General features: G+C 50.7%; 7 protein-coding genes across 7 annotated transcripts; 4 read left to right on the top strand and 3 right to left on the bottom strand.

Moving 5' to 3' along the window:
- Positions 1–842: 842 nt before the first annotated feature.
- On the top strand, positions 843–4,060 carry DFL_007409 (uncharacterized protein; the record flags this gene model as incomplete). The annotated part of the gene is made up of 4 exons (XM_067636988.1): positions 843–1,334; positions 1,419–2,040; positions 2,098–3,930; positions 4,002–4,060. The coding sequence occupies 4 exons, from the start codon at positions 843–845 to the stop codon at positions 4,058–4,060; spliced, it is 3,006 nt and encodes a 1,001-aa protein (XP_067488549.1).
- A 1,407-nt stretch (positions 4,061–5,467) lies between these two features.
- Positions 5,468–6,782, top strand: DFL_007410 (uncharacterized protein; the record flags this gene model as incomplete). The annotated part of the gene is made up of 4 exons (XM_067636990.1): positions 5,468–5,912; positions 5,974–6,129; positions 6,190–6,565; positions 6,623–6,782. The coding sequence occupies 4 exons, from the start codon at positions 5,468–5,470 to the stop codon at positions 6,780–6,782; spliced, it is 1,137 nt and encodes a 378-aa protein (XP_067488550.1).
- Positions 6,783–8,832: 2,050 nt separating this feature from the next.
- On the bottom strand, positions 8,833–10,420 carry DFL_007411 (uncharacterized protein; the record flags this gene model as incomplete). The annotated part of the gene is made up of 3 exons (XM_067636991.1): positions 8,833–9,530; positions 9,651–10,127; positions 10,315–10,420. 3 exons carry the CDS (start codon positions 10,418–10,420, stop codon positions 8,833–8,835), a joined length of 1,281 nt encoding a protein of 426 aa, XP_067488551.1.
- A 552-nt stretch (positions 10,421–10,972) lies between these two features.
- Positions 10,973–12,241, top strand: DFL_007412 (uncharacterized protein; the record flags this gene model as incomplete). The annotated part of the gene is made up of 3 exons (XM_067636992.1): positions 10,973–10,981; positions 11,107–12,084; positions 12,143–12,241. The coding sequence occupies 3 exons, from the start codon at positions 10,973–10,975 to the stop codon at positions 12,239–12,241; spliced, it is 1,086 nt and encodes a 361-aa protein (XP_067488552.1).
- Positions 12,242–12,364: 123 nt separating this feature from the next.
- Positions 12,365–13,030, bottom strand: DFL_007413 (uncharacterized protein; the record flags this gene model as incomplete). Its single annotated transcript, XM_067636993.1, has 1 exon — positions 12,365–13,030. One exon carries the CDS (start codon positions 13,028–13,030, stop codon positions 12,365–12,367), a length of 666 nt encoding a protein of 221 aa, XP_067488553.1.
- A 134-nt stretch (positions 13,031–13,164) lies between these two features.
- DFL_007414 (uncharacterized protein) lies at positions 13,165–14,737 on the top strand (the record flags this gene model as incomplete). Its single annotated transcript, XM_067636994.1, has 3 exons — positions 13,165–13,407; positions 13,490–14,554; positions 14,633–14,737. 3 exons carry the CDS (start codon positions 13,165–13,167, stop codon positions 14,735–14,737), a joined length of 1,413 nt encoding a protein of 470 aa, XP_067488554.1.
- A 2,782-nt stretch (positions 14,738–17,519) lies between these two features.
- Positions 17,520–18,185, bottom strand: DFL_007415 (uncharacterized protein; the record flags this gene model as incomplete). The annotated part of the gene is made up of 1 exon (XM_067636995.1): positions 17,520–18,185. The coding sequence occupies one exon, from the start codon at positions 18,183–18,185 to the stop codon at positions 17,520–17,522; it is 666 nt and encodes a 221-aa protein (XP_067488555.1).
- Between the last annotated feature and the right edge of the window lie 1,789 nt (positions 18,186–19,974).

Consider the following 19,974-nt stretch of genomic DNA (forward strand, 5'->3'; position numbering starts at 1 on the left):
CGCATCGTCCCGAACGTTATTCGGCGCAAAAGGTAGCTTGTAGAATTTCTGCGGCTTCGAAAATTAAAATAAAAATTTAAAATAAAAATAAAATATAAAAAAAAAAACCGCTCGAGTGGTACTTCATTATTTGCCAGGTGGTGGGTTCCTTCCCCATTCCCTTCCCCATTCCCTTCCATCGTCTCCCTTTCCGAGACCAAGGTCCCCTCGTCGCAACCTCATCCTGTCGCCGTCTTTGGTCATCAGGTTTGGACTAGCGACTGTTCTAGCCCTGCGTTTCCGGGGCATGCTCGCTACCTTTGCGCTAGCTGAGATTCATCGCCGTCTGTTTTTGGCTGGCTGGCTGACCTGACTGGCCTCCTTGCTTTTGATTCCTGCTCTCTTACTGCTGCCGCCGCTGGATTTCTCCCAGAGGTCTTCTTGACAGTTAATACTCATTCATCTTACTCCTCATGCATGTGTACTTACAAACGGGCATCGTCGTTCTTCTGCCTCTCTAAGAAATTCCCGACCCAATCTAACCATACCTCGTGGCACTAAAGCAGCAGTGTGCCATTCCCAAGGATACAGCGCTTGACAGCTTTATCGGAGGGGCTTCGTTACCCACCAATCCGCCGGGTCTGGCTTCCAAAAGGCACCATCGGAAAACACCGTCCTGGACACACAACCTGGCTGTCGACTGAGCACACCGGGAGCCGTCTGGTCCTTCCCTACAAACAGGCTCTGGTCCCTTCTCCTTCTTCTTCAGACGGTTTGTCGCGATATCCCTCAGCTCCCTTGAAAAGCTACGCCGCTCCGACAACACAAACAACGCAGCCTATCGTCCCAGTCTGAGTTCCGAGATGTCTGCTGTGCAGCAGCAGCAGCCTCATCATCACCATCACCATCATCACCAGTCTCACCATTACCAATCGGCTATGTCCTCGCAGCCACAAGCTCCAGCTTCACCAGGAAGCGTCCAAAGATCGCAGTCCACGCGTACGGCGCATGTCAGACAGTCGTCCATTAGCCGAACTCAGACATCGGCTGGTCGATCTGAAGGTTATCAACATTCCTCTCGAAGAGACCCCGATCAACACTCGACTCGCATGCAACCACCGCCTGCTTCCTACGAGAGACGACCTGATCACAACAGGCAACCTTCCAATATGTCTGACGCTCAGAGTTCCATGGCGGGGACCCCTGGGTCCGTTGACGAATCCGGAAGATCGTCTCAGAAGTCCCGGAAGCTCACTCTTCAGGGGGTGACAGGGTCCTGGGTTTTGGGTAAGACAATAGGGGCCGGTAGCATGGGAAAAGTGAAGATCGCAAGAAAAAGCGATGGATCCGAACAGGTAAGCTTTAGAGACCACGCCGTGGTAATCCGTCTCCGACGAAGGAGCAGGGATGTACGGTTTCCCGGGCTAACCATTCCCCAGTGCGCCGTGAAAATAGTTCCTCGAGGAGGTACGGAAAAGGATCACTCTAGCAGAGCTCCTAGAGACGAGTCGAAGGAAATCAGATCTGCACGTGAAACCGCTATCATGACCTTGCTCGACCATCCTTACATTTGTGGAATGCGTGACGTCGTCAAAACCAATAATCATTGGTATATGATGCTCGAATACGTTAACGGCGGTCAGATGCTCGATTATATCATATCTCATGGGCGATTGAAGGAGAAGCAAGCTCGCAAGTTTGGACGTCAGATCGCGAGCGCTTTAGACTACTGTCACCGAAATAGCATCGTTCACCGCGATCTAAAGATCGAAAACATACTTATCTCTAAGACGGGCGATATCAAAATTATCGATTTTGGGTTGTCGAACCTTTACTCACCACGGTCCTTGCTTGGTACGTTCTGCGGGTCACTATATTTTGCTGCTCCGGAATTGCTCCAGGCGAAACCGTATCTCGGCCCGGAGGTGGACGTTTGGAGTTTCGGGATCGTGCTTTACGTTCTCGTGTGCGGCAAGGTGCCGTTCGACGACCAGAGTATGCCTGCCTTGCACGCAAAGATCAAGCGCGGGTTGGTGGATTACCCCGCTTGGCTCACCCAAGGTTCGTAGCTGAACCCAACCGTTGTGATCGAAAGCACCGGCTAATTTTCTTTGGTAGATTGCAAGGGACTTTTGTCAAGAATGTTGGTTACCGACCCAAGACAACGTGCTACTTTGATGGAAATAATGCATCACCCGTGGATGAATAAAGGATATGAAGGGCCTCCCAAAAACTTCCTCCCCCACCGGGATCCCATTACTCTTCCCCTCGACCCCAATGTCATACTTGCAATGACGGGATTCGAATTCGGTAGTCCCGAAAATATTCAGAGCCTCATGACACGGGTTATCGAATCCGATGAGTACCAGCAAGCCGCTAGGGTGGCGCTGAGGGAGAATGCTGCCACCCCGAGTGTCCAGGAAAAGAAGAAAGGTTTCCAATTCGATTTTTACAAGCGCCGATCCTCCACAAGTTCAAGAGATGCACTGTCGGCTCCGAGTGCAGAGGCTCTCTCGCATCCTTACACGGATCCTCTGAGCGCATTCCATCCCCTGCTGTCGGTGTATTATTTAGTGCGAGAAAAACAAGAGCGGGACCGAAGATTGGAACTCAGTACGGCAGAAGCTAGTACGGCATTGGCGTTGTCCGGAAATAATCTTCCGCCTTACGAAAACTCAGGGAAAGCCCCTCAAGTTCCGGTTATACCTCTCCCCGAGATGGCCCACACCAGCGATACGAGTTATGATGCCAAAGGGGAGCCTTCCTCGCCATCCCGAACGCGGCCCCGGGCGAGGACACATGGAGATGAGGAACTCGTGGATTCCGTGAAACAAATGAGCGTTTCCAACCAAACCACGGCACCCGTGCAACCGACGACCACGGTTGATTCGATCAAGAAGGAGAGCACCGCCGCAAGTTTGTTACGGCGATTCAGTACTCGCCGCCATTCTCACAAACCTGATTACAAGGCCACGGCTACCCCCGTAGTTACCGTTCAAAGCTCCGGTGCGAGCCCGGCAACTTCGGATATCACAGTACCACGGAAGAGCTTGTCCGTTCGAAGGGCAAGGGATACCGAGATGGGTGGCTCGCAGCCGAATCAACAACAGTTCCTGAGCCCGGAGGCTGCTCAGTTTGACACGAGCAGTTCGAGCTCATCGAAGAAGGCGGCTAAGCTGAGTAGGTCCACGAGTGTCTCCGAGGCAGACCATCGACGGAAGAACGAACTCGCGCCGAAGGCAGGCGAATCCCAGACACCTCATCTCACCTCCAAGGGGTTCGAAAGGCCGCTCTCCTTAAGCGGCCGCCCCGGTTCTGCAGGAAAGGCGACCGCATCTAGGGCAAATTCAACCGGACACGCTAGAAGAGAGTCTTATTCGTTCAGACGGATACGGCGCGAAGAGCCCTCTACTGTCCCCATAGATGTACCCGAGGAGACAGACGCAGATATGGCTTCCGCAGGAAGTACGGAGGCAGTCGGTGCCACCCCATCGATCGACCACGTCAAGCCGATTTTCCTCAAAGGATTGCTGAGCGTCTCTACTACAACGAGCAAACCGCCCCCGGCGATCCGTGCGGATCTCATGAGAGTGCTCAGAGAAATGGGGGTCGAATTCCGGGAAATCAAGGGAGGGTTTTCATGCACTCACAAACCGAGCATCGATCTTGCAACCGTTCAAGACAACATCCCCCAGTCTCCAGAAATGCTCGCCACCGCGCCATCGTCACATCGGAGAAAATTGTCCTTCGGAGGGACTAGCGCAATGAGCGCTTCCATGAAGCGTCGGACCAAGGGCGAGAACACAAATGACCTATCGGCTGAGAGTATGACAGACCCTTCCAGCCAAATCCAATCCGAACTTGGCGGGAGTATGATATTACAATTCGAGATCTACATCGTCAAGGTGCCTTTGATGAATCTCTATGGCATCCAACAAAAAAAGATAGCTGGTATGTTTAGCCCTCCGATATGACGAACTAAGTAGTGATGACGATAAAGCTAACTCGTATTGCTCGTGCAGGAAATTCATGGTCCTACAAGAACATGATTACGAAAATCATCTCGGAGCTGAGGCTGTAGGATGGCTTCTAGCAGTATTATTCTCCTGCAATTGTCGACACAAACACCCTCTCTAACATGGCGGCCGCGAAACCAGACCGGGTGTTTATCTCTCCATGTGAACCTAGCGATTTCCATAGGAGAGCAAGCTCCTACCCTTTCCAATGAACGGCATGCTTCAAGTTGACGTTAAAGGCCTCGATCGTTCTCTTTTCCGTGCATTTTTAGCAGTACCTCGCGAACTATCGATCACGATTTGTTCAACGTCCCCTAGCTTGTTTACGAGATTTAATGACCTTCCCCTTCCCTTGTTTTCCCAGCCAGCCATTCAGCCAGCCAGCCGGTCGGTCAGATATCGCTTCCGCTCGGGTTCCTTTGGGACCCGCAAATAATGAGGCAGACCGCATGAGATACGTGAAAATCCAGGCGTCCATCCATATCCCCGCTTTGTTTTTCTTTCTTTCCTTCCTTTCTTCCTTCCTTCTTTCCTTCTTTCCTTTTAATGTTTGCTTTCCGCTTCAGCTTCCGGTCACGAAGATATACATAAATTCTTTTTCCTTGTCCCATTTCTCCCCAATGTAATATGATACGAATAGGTAAATTATGAGGGAATGCGACCGGTGTGGTTTTAATGTGTGCAATAGACATGTTTTTCGAATGTCGGATGAGGGGATTCGCCAGTTTGCCTATGTTCTTTTCCATTTGCTGTGACAAGAACCGCTGCTTCCTCGTCGTCACCATCATAACGTCAGCCCCGAGGGCCCTGACAAAGCGTTTTTTATACTTTTTTATTTCAGTATATACTATATACCTCCGATATATATATGCAATGCCGTATGCATGAAATCCGGTGTATTGTGAGCGAACAAGCTGAGAGATTGTGAGATATCCGGGGCCTGGTCGCAGGCCTTTCTTTTTTGATTTGTACGACGATGCACAGCTGGTGTCGCACAGCTGCAGGCTCCTGTGCGAACACCGAAGGGAAGAAGGAGGGGAAGGGAATGATGGAGACAACTATAAGTTTAGTATGGCTGTGTGATTATTTTATTTTATTTTATTTTCTCTGATCGATTGCATCGGACGAAGCCGCTGTGGCCACAGCACGAACGAACAAACATTCGCTCTCACAAACCCTCACAAACCCTCCGTCCTCCATCGTCATCACTATCGTCATTACCATCGCCACCTCCCCTTCTCGACTTCACCGCCTTCTGATGCCCTTGTTCCTTCGTTCTTGGTTTTCCATTCGTTTATAAGACATACAAACCTTCATCTCGGCCGACTCCTCCATCATCCCTGTTCTGCCGGGTCTGAAAGTCGGCCAACGTCAAACCCCACGCCCGCCCTTGTTCATGTTCTTCAACTGCATCTGACCTTTCCACCGGCCCTCCAAGCATCCCGCATTAATATCCACCATCATCAACAAGGATGATGCAAAGCTCTCTTCAGTTTACCAGCGCGCACCAGGCGTTTTCTCACGACCAGCAAGGGTGGCTGCAGACTCAGCAGCAGCAGCAGCAACAACACCACTTGCAGCACCAGCAGGCTCAACTTCACTCGCAACCATCCCAGCCCGGCCTCTATAACCTCAATGCACGTAGCCTCCTCGGTGCCAATCAGTCACAGCAGCAGCAGCAGCAGCAGCAGCATCATGTCCAGCAAGCCCAACAGCAGGTCGCCGTTAACGGTGGGGCGGCAGCAGCCTTGATGAACCAAGTTCCGGCGCAGATCCGAGCCTCCGAGGAAGAGCAGAAGGTCTACGGCTGGATTATGGAACTTGTTGCTGGAGGATCACGCGAGCAGGCCCTCCTGGAACTCTCCAAGAAGCGAGAACAGGTTGATGACCTCGCCCTTCTCCTCTGGCACTCGTTCGGTACGTTTCGACTCTCCTTGGACAAAATGCCCCCAATCACTAACACTGCAAACATGTTCAGGTGTTATGGCGGTCTTGGTTCAAGAAATTATATCCGTATATCCGCTTCTCAATCCTTCATCCCTAACCGCCGCTGCTTCAAATCGAGTTTGCAATGCTCTTGCACTCCTCCAGTGCGTCGCCTCGCATAATGATACTCGAAACCTGTTCCTGAACGGTACCGAACCCTCCCTATATATACACACGGCAGACTTTTGTTTTTACTAATACAATGCAGCTCATATTCCCTTGTTCCTTTACCCGTTCCTCAACACCACGTCGAAATCCCGGCCTTTCGAATACCTCAGGCTCACCTCCCTCGGTGTTATCGGTGCCCTCGTAAAGAATGATAGCTCCGAGGTCATCAACTTTCTCCTTTCGACGGAGATCATTCCCCTCTGTCTCCGAATCATGGAAACTGGCTCGGAACTCTCCAAGACGGTTGCCATATTCATCGTTCAGAAGATCCTCCTTGATGATACCGGCCTCCAATATATCTGCCAAACGTACGAACGTTTCTACGCCGTTGGTACCGTCCTAAGCAACATGGTCAATCAACTCGTCGAGCAGCAGACGGTCAGGTTGCTCAAGCACGTTGTTCGGTGCTTCTTGAGGTACTGGATGCTGTCCTTCAAAGTGGAATGATGATTCGCTAACCTTTTTTTTAACAGGCTCAGTGATAATCCACGTGCGCGTGAGGCATTGAGGCAATGTCTTCCGGAGCCACTTCGCGATGCTACGTTCTCCCAAGTCCTCCGTGATGACCAAGCAACCAAACGTTGTCTGGCCCAGCTCTTAATCAATCTCTCGGATTGTGTAGTTGAGCAGTAACATTTGCAATTCACGGACCGGCTGGCTCATAGAGCCTATTTTAGACCAGCGCAAACCCGACTACTAATACTAAATGGTAAGGAATCCTGGGTTTCTCTGGACACATCAAGACCATCCGCCCGACTTCCCCATTTTACATATACGATGTCAAAAGCGATTTTTTTCCCAGATACCCCATGTCAGACTTTTCCTTTCACCCATTATATAATAACTTTACGGCCCTTTCCTCTCTTTCTTACGGTTTTTTTTTATACATACACGGAATTCTCTGGCGTCAGTTGTAACGGTAGACATGTCGACTTCAAGGAAAGGATCACACGTTTTCTTTTACACCCCCGTGCCTCACCCGTTGATCTATATACTCTGTATTCTTAATTGCTTCCGAGGGCTTTCCTTCTTATTATCTTTTTTATTCGTTCCTTTAACTAGCATCGAACGGTCCTTCTGTTACCACCCGCCATGGGCACAGAAGAACGACCGAGGGACCCCTTTACAACGGTAGATTCGGCAGGTGCTATTTTATTCAGATGTCGGGGAGCCCTCGCAAAAGGTTTATATTCTTGTATAATATTTCCGCGTAGCCTTCTAATTACCCTTGCTTCCTTCCGCAATCTTTTCAATTTAAATCCCTCGCGCACGTAGGCTCTGCTTGAGATCCCGTCCGTAGTATATATATATTCTCAGGTCGAGATTGATTTTTCGAAGAATGAGATGGGGACTTGCGGGATCGATATCACCGGCTAAGAACATCGCTCCGAGTCCGGGAACCAGCCCGAGCGGATGTGCCGGATCGACCGAAGTGGGTACCTCTTGGATGATATTGCATTGTAGACGCCCTCGGGGTCTGCGATGGCAATGATGCAATCCGGCAGGCCAGGGTATACGCGGAGAGGATGATCCTCAGCATGGAGGCCTGACGATATAAACCAGGATTGGGATTGAATCCGTGATCACGTAATTCCCTCCGATATCCAAGCTATCGGGGAATGGCAATCCCTATCCCAAAGAGGACTTTCAACTTCACTTTGCTTCGCAGGCAAAAGTAATCCGAGTCCCAAACGGAATTCACAATTCCTATTTATATATACGTAGACGAACCGCCCCAGCCGGGCTGAAAATGGCACACCGGTACCCGACCCTGTACGACCACGATCGTTACGTGCGTATCAAGATCGAAAAACCCAACTCCCTGGGACTTTTTTTCCTTCGAGCATCCGTCCACGTTCACCGCACGTACGGCCTTGCGTGACATTACCAAAAGGTTACTTCTTATAATGTACATTTGCCACGGCACGAAATCGTATTCCCAATCTTTGTCCGAGCCCTCCAGCTGAAAAAAAAGGACGAGGGAATCCGCATCGGGGCAAGTGCCGCTCGCCGTCGGTCGTTATTTCTGTCCTTCCTGTCAGCCCAAGCATGTACGGTGACGACGGTAGCCCCGAAGAGAGCTTGTCTTGCATGGAGAAAGCCGAAAATAGCCATCCGCAGGAAGGGTGCGGTGAAGGATCCGTCCACCCTCCTTGTGCTTTCCACTCTTAGCTGCTGCACGAACATGGTATTTTCACATTCACCTTTGGATTCACGGGTAGTACTACGATTCGGAGAGAGATGCAAGCTATCGGGTCAATGATAATTTTTTTTTTGTAGTTTTGTACTTAGGTAGTAATGATAATCTCAATAGGTAGCGAATAATAACCTAGGAGAAAGAACAAAGTCGATCCCAGCAGCGAGGATAAAGAGCCTCCGCGAGCATGCGTACGAACTAAATTACAAGATATTGAATCGAGCAAAAACAAAAAATAAATAATCAGGAATACGATCCGTCGTTAATTCATGAAAGCTAAAATCGAGAAAGAAGAATGGACAGAGAAAAAGAGAGAGAGAGAGAGAGTCCTCCAGCGATGAGCCAGAAGGGGTTGTTTCAAACGCCTTGCAAGCCCAAAGAAACTCCACCAGGATGGCCGAAACCAATATTATTATTAGATGTAGAAGAAGAATTCCCAGATGATGAAGATGAATTTTCCAACTGCCGCTCGAGCATACGCTCGAGTCAATCGACCAGGGCACCGTGCTGCCGGGCGAGGTTCTTGTAGAACTCCTTCTCCTCCTTGAGCTGCTGGGCCTCGGCCTGCAGCTTCTCGACGGCCTCCGCCAGCTCCTCCATCTTCTCGACCCTCCTCGCTCGGGATTTACGAGCGGCCATCGTGTTTCGCGCCCTCTTGATGTCCACCGGGTTCGAAGGGTCGAACTGCACCGGTGGCAGATCGGCCGCGGCTTTCCTTCGGCTGATACCGGTCAGGGAAGATCTCTTCTGGGCGGTGGAAGTCGATCTCGACTTGGTAGACGGGGAAGGTGGGGTGCGAGACTTGTTGGAGTCGGTGGAAAACTGCCTGGATGGGACGATGGCGGTCAGGGGAGGGGTTGAGATCTCACCACCGATCATGAGAGCGGAGGGGTTGACGAGGATGTCGGTGGAAGATGAGGGGTTGGCGTCCTCCGCAGGGAAGAGGGTAGGCCATTCCTCGGGGATTCCGTCGTCGAGACCGAAGAGAGGGGTATCCATGGGAGAGGAGTCGTCAAGAGTGTCGTTGGTCCTTCCGGTGTGGAGGGTACCGATGAAGGGAGAAAAATCGTGGAAGAGGGGACCGTTGGGGGAGAAGGTCATGTCGTTGGCGTGGAAGGGCGAAGCCTCGAGGCCCGCCAGAGTCAAAAGCTCTTCCTCCATGTTTCTCTGCCGCTTGCCGAACTCTACTTTGCTGTTTAGCTGGAATTCACACGAAGATGACGGTGACTGCGAACACACGTCCATGTCTTGCTGGAGGATAGACTCGAGGGAGTCGAGGATGGGAGGGAGGGAGAACAAATTACCTCTGATGAGATGGGCTCGTTGGTTGTCGGAGAGAGCCTCGATGAGAGCGGGGTTGAAGTCCGTTGCCGGGTTGACGAAGGGGGAGCGTTGGACGAGAGACGGGGTTGAGGTGGGAGGGACGAAAGTGCGGTTGGCGGGGAGAGAAGTAGCGTAACCGAGATTGAATACGGCGTCGTTGACGTTCGATTGAGAAGTCAAATCAGGGATCGCACGAGAAGTCGAGTTGAGGGATTCTGCCGTCCTCCTGGGAGAGGGATCCGGAGCTGGAGCTGGACCGAAGAGTTCGAAGTCGGCGTTGAAAGTCTGGAAATCTTGCCTGACAGGCGAATGCTGGGGAAGTAGTGAATTGGGCCATCCTGGCGGTTCTTGGGCTTGTGCGTAACGCAAAGCGTCCGTTGAGGGTGAAATTTTGACGGTTTGGGGGGGTGGTAACTCGCTGAGCGAAGTTATTTTGGCGGTAGTGAAATCAGGCGAGTCTTCGAAAGACGGGGCCTGATTGTTAATAAAAGAAGCTATTTTGGAGGTTTGTAAAAAGGGGAATCCGAGGGAGGCGATTCAAGCGGCCATTTTGGCAGATTCTTTTCTTCAATATGGTTTTTTTTTTAAACGTTCGGGTGGATGTTTGATGATAGAAGGGGAGAGGCAAAAAAGAGGGTGACTCACGGGTTCTTATACTTTTCACCCCCCTCGACTTCTTACTTTTGGCCTGCGGTAAGGCTGTCCCGCAGGCTGTTTGACAGCCCAAAACGGCGGGCAAACATCTCTCCATCTCTCTCTTCATCTCTCTCTATCTCTCTCTTTCACACACACACTCTCTCTCTATCTATCTATCTATCTCTATATATATATATATGCATATATATATTAATCTATGGCATGGCAACAGAGCCTACGGTGTAGAATAATGGGAATAAAAATGTGTTGCGGGTGTTTGACAATGTGTTGTTCCTGACGAAAATGGACGATGACTCCTACTCTGACGGTGACTCATTCTTTTCCTCAACATGATTGGCCAATTTGTCCCTACCTAATGCGCTTTTGGCTATTGCACCTGCGCAATTTCTTCCATTCCTATTTCTGGGGACAGACGCATCTGCGATACGTACTGACTAGGATTCTTGTATCGCATCGCATCCTCGGCTGGTCTCCCTTTGTTTCTTTTTCCTCTTCTTATCCATATATATTATATAAGTGTATATACTATATCCAGGCACGGGGCGACAAAATTAAGTTGTCAAACAACACAACAACACAATTCAAGTAAATAGGTACTGATACTTGTTTGTCATCAGCTACCGGCAAAAATAACCTGTATGCCAAGATGAGAAAAGTACCAGATACTCTCCATGTGGTGGCTGGGAGAATGTGTTGTTTGATTTTGTCACCAGCGTACCAAGGAAACGGTGTGTGTGGTCACGTGACATCCGAGAGTCCTCGGTTAACATCACATGAAAGCCGAAGCCGAGGGCTGCTCTCGAAATAAAATTCCAGAAACTCGACCTTCTTTCGACATCCGTCTCCCTCCTCGTACCCCTCTCGTACCTGATATCGCCCCAAGTCGGTAACAATAAGATCATGGCCTCCTCGTCGATGTGCGGGCCTTCGAACCCGCTGCAATCTCTCAAGAACCACGCCTCCGTCGACCGCTCCCTCCAGCAAGACCGCTTCCGTTCTCAATCATCCACGGCATCCCAGCAATTCCGCCAACAGCCCCACCTCGTCCCCCAGCAGCACGACGAGTTTGAACAGTTCCTCACCGCTTCCCCCGCCGGTCCTTCCCAAACCCTCCAAACCCGTCCTTCCCTCCAAAACTTCTCCATCGCCCCTCCATCTCCCGCTCTCCACCAAGCGGGATGGGCCGCTGACTTCCAGCGGCTTCAACTTTCCACCCCTCCCCCGCCATCTTTGCAGACCCACAAACCAGCTGCGACGGGATGGGGCGCCGAATTTTTGTCCCAGTTGGACGCCTCGCCTGCTCGGCAGTCCATCTCGCAGCAAAAGGCACCGGTCGGGGGTAGTTTCGTAGGTATGGGTGTGAACACCGGATACGTGCCCATGGCATCTTCCTACGAACCCCTGCAATCCAACCACGTCGACACCAAAGCATCTTACACGGATGCCGAATTCGACCGGATGTTCGAGGAAGCCGCCACGTTACAATCCGACGTCATGGATTTTCCCCAAAGGGAAGTTCCGAACCCTCTTCTGCAGAACGCAAATACCACCCTACGGTCCGAAGATGTGAAAGAAGATGCAAAGGAAGAGCAGGATAAATCTCGCGATGATGCGGATGAGCTGGCTAGGACTGCCGGACAGCTGGTCGATACTCTAAGTCAAGACACCAGTCGCAAATTCCAGGAAAGCCAGTTCGTGGCCCTGATGCGCAAGTTGAGGGACAAGACCGTTAAAGTGGAGGATGGGAAGATGGTCGAGGTATGAACCTTTTCCCTTCCGGCTGCTGGGGTGCGTGGCTGAGGGGAGTCTCCTCCAGGTAGCAAAAGATGAGATCGGGGGGGATGCGGATGCCGGCAGGTTCGGGTCGAATCGTAGGAATGTGTATGATAACGGGTGTCGGCTTGTTTATCATTAGGCGTCCTTTGTTGGTTTTGGGCGGAATCGGTGCTCGGGGCGTTCTCTTCTTAGCATTGGTTTTTAACATACATTTCGCGGTTTTTTTGTTTTACGGCACACGGTAGCTTCGTATCGTTTAAATTCATACCATCTCATCCCTCAAATGGTAGTCCTCGAGGCCGTTAGGGTCTCTCATCTTTATTCGGTAGAAGCCTGTCAAGTTCGAATCAAGCAAACTCTCGGCATTCAAATGAGCCTTTTTGCTCAACATGGATCTCGAGCCCGTCGGTTGGCTTTGGAACATGTGTACCGAGTTGCTTCGGCTCGAATGCAAGTCGCGTTCAAGTTTATGTAATTGTCGTGTTTTTTTATTATCGAATACAATCGTCTCGTAACGTACGCCGTCACCATCTTTGCCACCGTTATCAAAAGTCTTCTGGGTTCGAAGCCTCATCCTCCGATTTCTTCTCCCCAACGGGAATGAATACGGCGCATCTAAAGTCGTAAGAATATCCCTGCGGTGTGGCAGCACCCCTTGGCGGTACCGGTGTCCTTGGAAGTAATCGGAGAAAATGCAACAGAGCGGTGCGTTGCGATGGACAAACGTGGACCCCGGTGGCTGGGCAGGACGAACCATGGCTGGAGCTCCAAAAACAACAGCATCTCGACACGCCGCAATGCCGATGTTAAGCGGCTTCCCAGGCTTCCCCGGAAAACACCAAGCTGCGAGCTCCCACCTCACTTCTCCGAGCCCATTGCCGGCCATCTTGAGAATTTTCGAATTCTTCTTGCCGATCCTCCTTTCCATCTTGTAATCATCAATCTCTTTTCTCCCTCTTCATCATCCGTCGGCCTCGTTTGCTGTTCCGTGGTATCCCTCGCACGAGCTGATCTCGAAATCGACCGAGCTCGACACGCACCTCCCGTGGAAAATAAAGAAAAATGTTGCGTCGGTCGCTGCTGAGCCGGGTCGGGAGTACCGGCCGGATGGCGTGGCGGGCGCATCTTCAACGGGCGCATCTCCACCACTCACGGCCGGTATTCGTCGTGAAGCCCTTCCTGTTAGCGGACATCGGCGAGGGAATACGAGAGTGCGAAATCATACAATGGTTCGTACAACCGGGGGCCAAGGTCGAGCAGTTCGATAACATCTGCGAAGTTCAATCGGATAAAGCTTCGGTAGAGGTGAGCGCCTTCCCCAAAAATTCAGGATCGGGCGAGGGTCGGTTTGGAAGTGATAAACATGTACTAATGCGATGGGTGGTAGATATCATCGAGGTACGATGGAGTCATCAAAAAGTTGTACTACGAAGCGGGTGATATGGCTATCGTCGGAAAGCCCTTGGTAGATATAGATATGGCCGATCTACCGGAGGATGCGTCCAAGTCGGCCGCTTCGGACGTCGCTGCGGACTCGGACAAAGCTTCTGCGGCTGGAGCACCGGCCGCTTCCTCCTCACCAACGACCGGGTCGCTTGCCCAAGAAACCGTTGCCAGGTTCGACGGAAGCAACGGTGGCAAGTACAGGACACTAGCCACACCTGCCGTCCGCAGAATAATAAAGGAGCGTGGGCTGGATATCACAAATATCAACGGTACCGGCAAGGACGGTCGTGTTCTGAAGGAGGACGTCGAGAGATATGTCGAGGAGCCCACGGAATCATCCTCGTCACCATCATCCGCCCGTTCCAGAATATCACAGACGGAACCTCTGGAAGAACAAACCGTGCCGTTGACACCGATTCAGAGCACAATGTTCAAGACCATGACCCGATCCCTCTCGATACCCCACTTCTTGTACGCCGACGAGGCGTTCATCGACCGGTTGGTCGCCTTGCGTCGCACCATCAACGAGAATCTGGCCCGGTCCGGTGACCCGTCCCTCAAAAAGATCTCATACATGCCTTTCTTCCTCAAAGCTGTATCCGTCGCTCTCGAAGAATACCCTTTGATCAACTGCAGGGTCGATCTCTCCGACGAGACCAAACCGAAGCTGGTCATGCGCCCGCAGCACAACATTGGCGTTGCGATGGATACGCCGACGGGCCTCCTTGTTCCAAACATCAAAAACGTCCAACGGCTCAGCATTCTGGAGATCGCTTCGGAGCTGGCCCGGCTCCAAGCGGCGGGGAGCGCGGGAAAGCTCTCCTCAGCCGACCTCAAAGGTGGTACCATCACTCTGAGCAACATTGGAAATGTCGGCGGCACGTACGTCGCTCCCGTGGTTGTCACGAGCGAGGTGGCGATCATGGGCATCGGCAGGACCAAGGTCGTACCGGCGTTCGACGAGAACAAGGCCGTTGTCCCGAAGACCGTTGTCAACTTTTCATGGGTAAGTCCTTTTCGCACCCCCCCTCCGCTGACCCGTGGCAATTTTTTTCCCCCTCTTCGATACTAACGGGTGTGATAGTCTGCGGACCATCGCGTTGTAGACGGTAGCACGATGGCACGGATGGCAAGCCTCGTGAAACGTTATTGCGAGGAGCCCGAACTTTTGATATCCAAACTCAGATAGGTCACGTTGGTGACCATCCGTAGTTTTTTTTTTTTTTTTTTTTTTCAACGTATTCATTCTTGTACTTTAGCCAGACTTGTACTTTTCTGTACAACATTTCATCGTGTATCGGTAGCATACATACATACCCTTACCCACATGTCCATACAGCTTACTACTTGCTTTATGCAAGGGGAATCCAGCATTACGTACTTCTCCTCCTACGGATACAGTGCTATGCATGTGGTGGCATTCGATATAGCTTTGGAGGAAACGTGCATGGTCATCGTCTCGAAAGGGATAGCTGCCTGCACGCTGTCAAGCCCATTCCTGGGGAAAGAAAAACCTTTAAGGTGTCCGATCACGCTTTCCCGAATTTCCCCACGAAAAGAAAAACGCCCTCGGACTCAGAACTTGGTCCAGATTTGCAACCGATATGGTAATACCCAAATATCGGAAAGTGGGGCGTCCCTTGCTAAAAAAAGTTCCATGCTTCTCCAGGTTCTGTTACCAAACCGTTCCACCCCACAAATTTAAAAAATTTAAAAAATTTCTAATCCAATACGATCGGCAATTGAGCGATCGGATATTGGTCTGACGGTGGTTTGACTTTTCTCCACGTTGAGAATGTCGCCGACACTTTCGCATGGTGCGCCCCTTTTGTAATGGGGATCGCGGTCGAGGTGGGTCGAGACAACGTTCTGGTTGTGTACGAGACACGGTAGATTACGTTTAATCGGTTGCCTTGAGAGACCGAAACGGCCATCTGGGAACTGCCCTTTCGAATCAATTGATATTGATCCAAGCGAGCGAGCGAGAAAAAAGCGACGTCCAATCTCTAATCTCGCTCGACCTTCGAATTACCCCCTGCGGGCTTGATAATTTTTTTTTATCCAACAGGAAAATATTTGGGGGTTTCGTCTGCAAAGATAGTGCAGTCGAGACTTTCCTAGCAGAGCGTGTGCGAACAAGGTCCACGACAAGGCTGCGGATTTGACAAGGCCTTGCGACCCAACAAAGGAGAATTTTTGGTGACCGCTAACGCTTTGGGGTTGTATTATTCCTCTGACTCGATTATCTGGAATTCGCCTAGTGTTTCCCCCACACTAACAGGATGGCTCGGACTTAGCCTGCCTGGTTTTACATATTTCGCGGGTCTCGGGTAGACGGTGCTAAATTAGACTTGTGCCTCTGGTAGCTTCCACAAAGCAATTCTCGAAACAGCCGGACGCTCTGATAGCTAACGTCCAAGAAAGTTAGATTGGAAGGGTGGTTTACCAAAGCGTCTTTGAAAAAAAAAGGGATATTTCGAAAGAAGAAGAAGTCACATTCTTTAAAATTTAGAGCTTTTTTTCGTGGTGGTTGCGGTTTGTTACTCCGGCCAATAGGAAGGGGTCCCAACGACCTGGATCCATCGATTCGATCGATGGGAGGGGCAGTGTGGCTGTCCCACGTTCTTCGTTTCTTTTTCCTATTTTCAAACTCCCAAAATTTTTTTCTCTCAAGGGTGAAGCTGGGTACGAGAAGCTTTAGGCAATTGTCCAATCAGCGCGGTCCGTCTTAGGCTTACGTGGGACGATGGGCGTTCGTGCGCGGAAAAAAGGCCGAGGTCCATTTGTTACGTGAACGAAATCTCGGAGAGAAAAGCAAACCAGGCCACCTCCACGTTTTTTTCCCTTGGGGTGTGCGAAAAAAGCAAGCAAGTGGGATGTGGTTTTTCTCTCGACCGAGCTTGCAAAGATGGAACTGAAACCGTGGAGGAAAAGGAGAAGGAGGAAGACTCATCGCTGCAAACATCGAGCGAAGGGCGATGCAATGGCGATGCCGGGGGGCCAGTCCGGTTCGCCGCGAAAGGTCATCTTCTCACCTGCAGCTTATATCTTTCCTATTGGATAGGGTTGGCCGGATCAGACCAGAACTAAAGGACAAAAAAGGGTACATGTACATGTACCTCACAGCTTCACTGGCAAGCGGTTTGGTACACCACGTCATTGGGCATTAGGAACCGAGGACAGTGATGCTTTGGAACCAAGCTGCCGGTAACTGGCGGAATTCGAGGGCAAGAAAAAGAACATGTCACGAGGGACGTACCAGCTGTAACAGCGCATGCATTGGGATTTAGTAACGTATAAAGTATGTCTCCTTCAGGAATGTCTCCGACCGCGCGTAAAAGTAAGTACCGGAACTGTGAAATGTGGGAAGCAACATCGATGGTCAGGGCCCACGCAGTATAGTACATGTATGCACGTTGGGCGATCGTCGCCGCCCAGCCTTTCTCAACGCTGGCCGGGATTTTGTTTGCTCGTGGTGTTTTTTTTTTTTTGAAGTTTCAAGGAGGTTGTTGAATTCCGAGTATTCGGCGAGTTTGAACGTTTTACTTAAGGTTTACAGTTTTTATGTGGAAGTATAGAAAATGAATGTAGACGGTTCGATTAAAAGCTGCTAGTCCATAAGAGAATCAGGAGGGGCCGGATGATCCCCTTCTCTGCGGTCGAATAGTGGCTAATTTACAGGTTTGACCTTGATTCTCTGTAATACAAGAACGATAAAGAAAGAACACCCCAGAAATGCTTCCTGAACAAGAACAAAAAGGAAAAAAAGCTCTCAGAAAACCTAACCCCGTACAATGCCCGTGTGGTATTTTGGAACTCCATCGCTAAGTTGAGCTCCGTAAGGAAAAGAAAGAGGAAAAAAAAGTGATCATCCCAATGCTCTGAATCAATGTAACGCCGGTATCAATGCTTTTGTTGTCGTCGAAGAGTCGTATCGAGGTGTGGTGTATAGCAAACGTTCGCCCGTAGATTTATTCGAACATCCTAGCCTCGACCTCTCGAAGAGCGTCTTGTTGAACTTCGGCGAGAGACCCGGAAACGTCAACGGAGACGACATCCGGTTCGGTGGAATCCGGCTCTTCCAATGCGACGAACTGGCTTCGAACCATGTCGTCCTTCATAAAATGGTTCTTGCGAGCCTTGACCCTTTGGATAAGGAGTTCGACATCGGCGCGGAGATATACGAAGCGGACGACGATCCCGACTTCGGCTTGACCAACTTGGCGGATAAAGTCTCTGTATCGGCGCTTGAGAGCCGAGCATGTAACCACACACCCCATGGCTCCGGATTCGAGTTCCTCGCTAGCCTTGTGGCGGAGAGTGGCGAGCCATCCCCAACGGTCTTCGTCGGTAAGCGGGATTCCATCAGACATCTTCTTGACGTTCTCCGGTGGGTGGTAGTCATCCCCTTCGATGTATGGGAGTTCGAGGGCTTGCGCTAGGAAGGCAGCAACGGAGCTCTTTCCGCAACCAGCTGGGCCGGTGACGACCCAGATGTGGCGGAGGGGCTCGGTTTGCTTAGCAACAGGCTTTGGGATGGAGGTTCGGCGAGCAAGTGCCGCATCAAGGTCCAGGCTCAAGGTATCCGGCTTTGGGAGCGGAACCTGAACAGAGGATCTCAGAGTGTATCGGTGCATGTTTGGAGCTGTAAAGAAGAAGCCCGTGTGGTATAGAAAAAGTAAGCTGTGGGGTGGACGCTGTCACGATGTAACAGTATAAAGGTGGCAGGTGCGGTTGAGCTTGTCCGAGTCGATATATCTGTCGATAGCGGTTGATGGTGATGACTAGTGAAACAAAAGTCTGAAACTAGAGGGGAGGAGGTGCTTTTATACCTGTCGAAGGATCGGGGCAGGCAGGCTTCTTATAATACTTTTTGGTGATCTCCAAGAGATTGACCAAAGCCGCCGTCATCCTTTTTTTTTTTTTTTTTTTTAGACCTGATGAGCGCTCTGCTGCTCCATGCATTGGCCTGCATGGCTAGAAAAAGTAAAAAAAGGACCTGCTCGTTTCCCCACGCTTTCACTAGCGTAACCTCCCTAGTCCCATGATTCAGCTGGCAATTGCTGGAAACCCCCACCCGCAGCCTATTTTCTCGTTAGTTTGGTTGGTAATGCGAAACGGGGGAGCTAAGTTGTGGCGAACTCCCCTTCGCTTCTCCCACCCAGCAAATCTCGCTGGCTCGCCGACCAAGAAATTAGAAATTTTGGGGATCGCCCGTGCAACGCTATGAAGCTCTGGTTCAAACAACATATCATCTTGATATTGAATTTTTGACGATGCCCATCAATCGTCCTGGAATTTCCCCCCTCCCCCCCTCCATTGATAGATCATTGTGCCACGGCAACACGGGCAGGCTCTGGACTGCAGCAGGAAAGAGTGGCCCTGATCGATCTTATGAGGGATTTAGGGTCAAAATACTATGTCGTTGAACCTTGCTTCCTCCACAATATGTACCCCGCGAAGTATCCTATTCTTGGGCTGCCAAAAAGACCTGGGTCAAAGCAGCATGCGAAGCCAGGGAGCGAGGGAAAAAGGACACCGCAGGCGGAGCCAAGATCATCTTCTCTGGCCTTCTCCGAGCGCTTGCTAGTACTGTGGTGGAAAAGTATGCAGTCATGGTAACATTTTGTGTAGACAATATCTTGCACCTCGTTTGCTGCACAAATAATGCACGCAGATGTAAAGGCTAGATCGTCTGACTTCGTTTTTCTTACGAGGGATTTTTGAAAAAGACGTCTTGGAATCACATTCGTGTTCGAAATGCAAGATGCATATTATGATTCGTAAATTTCTTGCGGCTTCGAGGATGAATCAAGATGGCAGAGCAAGAGTCTGACAACTCATCAGCGAACAACCTTGCACGGAGCGGCTGGGGGGAAGAGCATTAGCAAAATCCGGGGTAATAAAACTGCAACGGGCCAAGTCTGGAGTTGAACATGCAACAATAGAACTCGCTTTAGTGTGGATCCGAGGAAAAGTACAAAACTTCCTCGTGACTGACCACGATTGTGCAGACCGTCTTCCAGCGTCCAATCTGCACCCCGCCTCCAAAGGAAGCCAGCTGCCAGGATGATCATGGTTTCCGTTTGCGAGCCGTAGATGCGGATCATCCGAAGACACTAAAAATTCTGGATGCTTGATGGTTACGTTAGCCTCTCTCTTGATTGGACGGGGGAAGAAACCTGATAAATCCTAAGGCTCGGAAAACCCACGAACGCTCGACTCAAAATATCGACTAGCGGCTCACCCCTTGGAGAGCTGGAACAAGATCTGGAACGTTGATGACCTCGACGTGTCGTCATGATATCTTCTAATGAAAACGGCGAGCTGCCTGGGAACGCCGTCATCCCCGAAAGATGATGTCAATGGGGAAAATTTGGCATCGATAACAGGCGATGCGAATGCAATGAGCAGCAGCGATGTATG

Source organism: Arthrobotrys flagrans (assembly GCF_004000055.1).
Source record: "Arthrobotrys flagrans strain CBS H-5679 chromosome Unknown unitig_8, whole genome shotgun sequence".
Classification (NCBI taxonomy): Eukaryota; Fungi; Ascomycota; class Orbiliomycetes; order Orbiliales; family Orbiliaceae; genus Arthrobotrys; species Arthrobotrys flagrans.